The sequence below is a fragment of the Brassica napus genome, chromosome C4, assembly GCF_020379485.1.
Source record: "Brassica napus cultivar Da-Ae chromosome C4, Da-Ae, whole genome shotgun sequence".
Taxonomy (NCBI): Eukaryota; Viridiplantae; Streptophyta; class Magnoliopsida; order Brassicales; family Brassicaceae; genus Brassica; species Brassica napus.
Window position 1 is genome coordinate 13,054,760 of NC_063447.1, and position 6,068 is coordinate 13,060,827.

The following is a 6,068-nucleotide window of genomic DNA, read 5'->3' on the forward strand; positions in this document are numbered from 1 at the left end:
CGCTCACCGCTCAATCTTTAGCCAACAAAATCAAACATATACTTGGGTGCAATGAGTAGAAGTACCAATTTTTGAGTAACGCATAATGAACATCCTCGATGATGAATGTTGGCAATATAGACAATGTCTCAATGAATAAACGAGGATTGTTCCAAATGAGTAGCTAATGGTCCCCTTCGAAAAGTACTAAAATAGAAATCAGAAAGTGGTAATCGTCATAATTCTTCTGATTCGACGGTAGATACCGTCGGCTACCCCTTTACTAAAAGTTGACAGTAACGGCTGAATAGAAATTTTTTTTTTGAGAGCGGTTCAATAGAAGTTTTAATTGATGTCTTACTGCAGTACTTGACTTCCAAGATCCATAAGATAAGGTCTCATTTAGACATATTATTACACTGATCACCATACAAAAAATTAAAACCAACATATCATGGTTTTACGTATTTTATTTAGCTTTACATTTTTCAAATTTTATTATTTATAGTTTAAATACTTGAAGGAACCTACAAGGTAAGAAAAAAAAAGCATAGTAATATAAAAGGAAATTTTCTATACGAAATCTATATTTTTAGTGTTGTTAAGATATAAATAATAAATAAATAGTACATTAATGTATATTTTAATGTTAATATATAGTAGCATCTAAATTAATAATACTTATTTCCAAAATTTAACAAATTATAATAACTTTATATATTATATGTTCACGTTGAATTGAATATGTCTAAATATATATATTTTTATAAAAGTTAAAATCTTTAATAGATAAAATTCAACCAACCATAAGCATTCGTACCATCACATTTTGTCTAACCATTGACTTTAAAAAAACCATTACGTTAATCTTAATGGTTAGCCTAAGTTTTTGCAGCTAAATACTGGAGGGAACAATTTAATTGGTTCAAATTTGTTTTCTATGCAAGGCCTTAATAACTATCTATTTTTTTCCTTAATGTTTCTGATTTTCACAATATGTATTGTATTATCTTAATTAGATATCGAATTATATGTATACTATATAAAGATGTAATAATCATAAATAAATAGATAAATATTTGTATTTATATATATAGTTTTTATTAAAACACCAACATAGTATAGAACTAACATGTAATTAAATTGTAATTTTATTAAATATTGTTTTGATCATTACTTACATATTAGAGTATCTTAATTGGCTGGAGGAAGAAGTAACAACCGTGACAACAAGTATGGAACTTGCGTTGTCATGTCACAACTATGGTACTGGCGAGGAAGACTGAATCAAGTATGTTGAATCAAATCCAGAATTATGTTATAAACTTAATTTGTTGAGATTACTATTATATTAAAGTAGTTTTTTCTTCTTCTTTGTAAATGAACAACATTTTGGTTACATGACAACCGTTGTAACTGAATACACATAACCAAAGGTATACATCATCTTCCTTAATTAGATTTCATCTCTATGTCAATGTCTGGATCATCCTTATTACCAACATTGTCTGGAGAATCTTTTGGCAAAAGACCAAGCAGAGGCAGAGGGAGCAACGAGCTAAGATTGCACAAGATAATAAGCGTCGACAGGTTATCAAAACTGTCTCTTGTGATGCCGAACACTTGAGTCAGCCCTGCCCCCATAAGTCCCCCAAGAACACTGCCTCCATTGGAGATTGACATGAGCGTAGCAAAGAGCGTTGCTTCCATTCCTTCCGGACACAACCTCGCCGCTAACACGAGAACCGGCATGAAAGAGGCCTGTGCAAGAACTGTTAGGATCAGAGAGTCTCCTATTGCAAACCACTCGTCGCTTATCCCCAGCTGCCTGTTAAAACCAGTCACGAGGAGAACCTGCAAAGACATAAGATTAGTGACTAATATAGAAGAAACGGTTCTTCATCTAAAGAGACTAACCTGAGTCATCCCAAGACCTGTTCCGAAAACGGTTGTGACGAGGAAGATTTTTCTCAAAGGAACGGTTTTGAGGAAGCCATTGTACAGTCCTACTCCAAGCAACGAAGCAATTGAGGTCACAAGTTTAACTCTTCCTAGAAACTCCGGAGTAAAGCCAAGCTTGTTCGTTCTGAGGTCACAATGTTTAGCATTAGCTAGCAACTTAAGTAACTACTATCATCTCAGTGGGAAGAGAGAAACATACGTGAAGTAAAACATTGCGGAATCAGAGTGTGGCGTGGCTTGCCATAAGAAGATAAACAAGGTTGGGAGGAAAACATTAGGTTGCTTAATGGCACTCCACAGCTGAATCATGTTCTGCTTTGAGGTCTGAAGAAAGCCGGGATTGGCCAAGGCTATGTTCTCTTTCTGCCCTGACCCTGGCATTGGTCTGACCACACGTTGTTCGTTGACGAGAAAGGCAACTGCTGAAGTTATCAAAGGTAGTAAAGCTGTCACCCCGAATACAAACCTGAGGTGTAACAGCTTTTCGAATGCCACCAAGTTAGTTATCTACGACACGTGGCAGAGAAAAAAAGGGAAAGCTTCTTTTCAAGGGACTGTACCTCACACCATACGACTCCACGAGAGAGCCGCTAAAGTAGGAACTCACGATTCCACCAAAGGCTGAGGATCCCCAGCATAAGGACTGCAGAGATCCCGACACGCTTTGTGACTCGCCACGAGCACGTTCAACAACCATTGAGTCTACTACCTGTAATAACTCAAACAGTTCAATATGATGAATTGTCTATCAACTAAACAATCTAATGGGTTAGAAAGCTTACAACATCAGAAAAGGCGACAGAGAGGGAACCAAGAAGTATACAAGAAGCAGCACTATATTTACTGTCAACAAAACCAGCCATCAAGCTCCAAGAAAATGCACCAAGTAGTCCCGAGAGAACTAGATATGATCTCCTCCGGTAGCCAAATAGAGGCACCGAATCACTGCAAAACAAAACAAGTACCTTAGAACTCAAAATGCTAACAAAACAGAGGTGATGAAGGAGGCATATACCTGATAAAACCGTAGAGAGGCTTAACAAGCCATGGCAACGAAGAAAGTCCCGTTATCACAGCTGTCTAAGTCAAAGAGATGTTACATTATTGTCAGCCTATAAAAAGACAATTGTTCATGAAAGCATTTCAACAAGGACATATACCTCAGCAGGGTCAAGATGCAAGTCGTCTTTAAGATAGAAACTAACAGCGAGCCTAGCGAGTCCTAGAACACCTTGAACAAAATACACCATTGCTACAGCAAAATTGTCTGGCGATAACTCAACACCCAAAACTTTTTTTCTGCTACTAAAGTTTCTTCCTTTACGAGCCTGTCCTCTAACAGAACCATCTCTGACTCCTTCAACATCTGTATTCACACTATCTCCTTCAGCTACACCTATACACCACAACACATTTAGAGACAGAGAGACTAATCACAAGTTTGAATCTTTTCGAACCAATTCACTATCTTTCGATGAACCCAGTTCATTAATCATAAGAAAGTGTGAACATTTCGATGAACCCAGTTGATGGAACTTACTAATTCTGGAATCAAGAAGGAGACTTTCTTCTGAATCCCTTCTGCGAGGAAGCTCCGGGATCGAAACTGTGGAGGACATGTCTCTCCTATCCCGAGGAATCTTCCGGCGGTGGGATCGGGCGGTGATGGCGAGGCGTCTAGGGAGGAAGGTGAATGGGGAGAGTGTGATTTGAGAGGGTGAGATTGTTGGGATGGAGAAAAGATTGCGAGACGCCATTAAAAGTTAACTTTTGTTAAATTTAAGGCTTTTTTAATGAACACTCCTCCGTGTCTTTAGCTATTATCGAGTCTCCTTGCCCTCTGGATAATTCTTTTTTTTTTTCCTCCATTTTATTCCTTAATATTTTCTGATTTTTTTTTTCAGTTAACAACAATTTATTTGTGTTAAAGACATTATTGTAGGCAGTATAAAATATCTTAACATCAAATAAATAGATAAATACATAGAAAACGATAATAATTAAAAAAGAGAGAAAAAAAGAAATTTTTGTTGAGAAATTTTCAACAAAATATAACAAATTCTTATGACATTTTTTCTTGATTTTGTATTCTATTGTTGGAGTCTTACAAGTCCATGTCCAACTTTTACTAAACCAATTAATACGATAGTATCCACTTTAAATCCAACAATTAAAGTTTATATAGATTTTGTTTTTGACTTTTTATAAAAGATTTCCTATTGATCAGAATTGGACATCATATTACATATTACACATTATATATCTAAATTCCAATATGAAATTTTGTTTACATTCATAATACATATTTTATTTAAAATTTAAAGATAAAATTAAATTGCAATGTATTTCATGATTGATGTTGTGTGCTTTGTGTAAATATCTATAAATGGCTAACATTCATATAAAACCATTAAAAATTACTATATTATTTGTTTTTTATTGGAAGTATGTTCTGTTTTATCAATCTTTTGAAGAAGAATATAAAAATATTTATCATATAAAAATCGTAAAAAATAATGTTTCAGTTAATTAATCTAATAAATACAAAGTCAATAGACATAATTTCCAAAAAGAACAAACTATTGCATAAGTAGGTACGTACACTATATATATATATATATATATATATTTTTATATTCTTATTTTCATCTATTTTTCTCAAAAAAAAATCTCTTAAAAACAACCTCTGTTTGTTGAGTAATTTTTTTTTTTTTTGACTAAATTGTTGAGTAATTTTCCATTAAAAAAACTTACACTAACTATACAAAACAATGAATCGTCTGATTAGGAAAATGACCAAACATGTTACATGCTTTGCCATCACATTATGGGCATCCCACGAGAGGCAACCATCAATCATAGATTCATGGCCTTTATTGTTGAGTGCGTACTCGACAGCTCGAGCAACAATGAAACTTCTGCTTCTTTTTTCTTTGTTCTAGTGCTTCTTTTTATTTGTTACCGATTACCCTAGGAATCTGTCTTTTTTTATCACTTTTTTATCACACCCTACGAATTTGTCTTTTTTTTAATCACTTTTTTTCACACCCTAGGAATCTGTCTAGAACAACTGATGATATCATACTCCATCCATTTTATTCTAATTGTCGTCGTTTTAGACTTAGAGACACATATTAAAAAAATATTTAATTTTATATATTTATTAAATAAAAACATCATTATCAATACACATACCCACATTTTAATAAATACAAAGATAGATTGAAATATAAAATCAATAAAATCTGCATTGAAATTATAAAACGACACTTATTTTGAAACTAAAATTTTACTCTAGAAAATAATTAAACTGAAACGGAGGGAATATTAGCTTAGGAATCTGTGAGAATTAATAAGAAGCCGAGAGAATATTTCCCTAAAGAACTTCACTGTCACATTAGTTTTGCATCGAACATTTATTTGATTTTTTTTCCAAAAAAGAAAACATGTTTGTTTGATAAATATGTTTATAGAATATAGACCATCGAAGATGCCAAAAAAAGAGAGTATAGACCATCAAATTTGTATTTTGCTGTGTTATGAAATAACATTGTACTAGGTTAAGATCCGCGCAAAATATTATATAAATTAGTTTTACGTATTACATGTTCTTTTACATATTATTAAATAATACATATATATTGATAATTAAAAACTCAGTAAATAATTTTTTTTTCAGTTAACAACAATTTATTTGTGTTAAAGACATTATTGTAGGCAGTATAAAATATCTTAACATCAAATAAATAGATAAATAAATAGAAAACGATAATAATTAAAAAAGAGAGAAAAAAAGAAATTTTTGTTGAGAAATTTTCAACAAAATATAACAAATTCTTATGACATTTTTTCTTGATTTTGTATTCTATTGTTGGAGTCTTTCGAGTCCATGTCCAACTTTTACTAAACCAATTAATACGATAATATCCACTTTAAATCCGACAATTAAAGTTCATATAGATTTTGTTTTTGACTTTTTATAAAAGATTTCGTATTGATCAGAATTGGACATCATATTACATATTACACATTATATATCTAAATTCCAATATGAAATTTTGTTTACATTCATAATACATATTTTATTTCAAATTTAAAGATAAAATTAAATTACAATGTATTTCATG

At 32.3% G+C, this 6,068-nt stretch overlaps 1 protein-coding gene across 1 annotated transcript; it reads right to left on the reverse strand.

Annotated features, from left to right (window-relative positions):
• Positions 1-1,325: 1,325 nt before the first annotated feature.
• LOC106396570 (folate-biopterin transporter 1, chloroplastic) lies at positions 1,326-3,743 on the reverse strand. The gene is made up of 8 exons (XM_013836997.3): positions 3,482-3,743; positions 3,102-3,337; positions 2,957-3,021; positions 2,724-2,886; positions 2,502-2,650; positions 2,141-2,407; positions 1,897-2,065; positions 1,326-1,833 (listed from the first exon to the last, which is right to left on the reverse strand). The coding sequence occupies exons 1-8, from the start codon at positions 3,696-3,698 to the stop codon at positions 1,432-1,434; spliced, it is 1,668 nt and encodes a 555-aa protein (XP_013692451.2). The 5' UTR covers positions 3,699-3,743; the 3' UTR covers positions 1,326-1,431.
• Between the last annotated feature and the right edge of the window lie 2,325 nt (positions 3,744-6,068).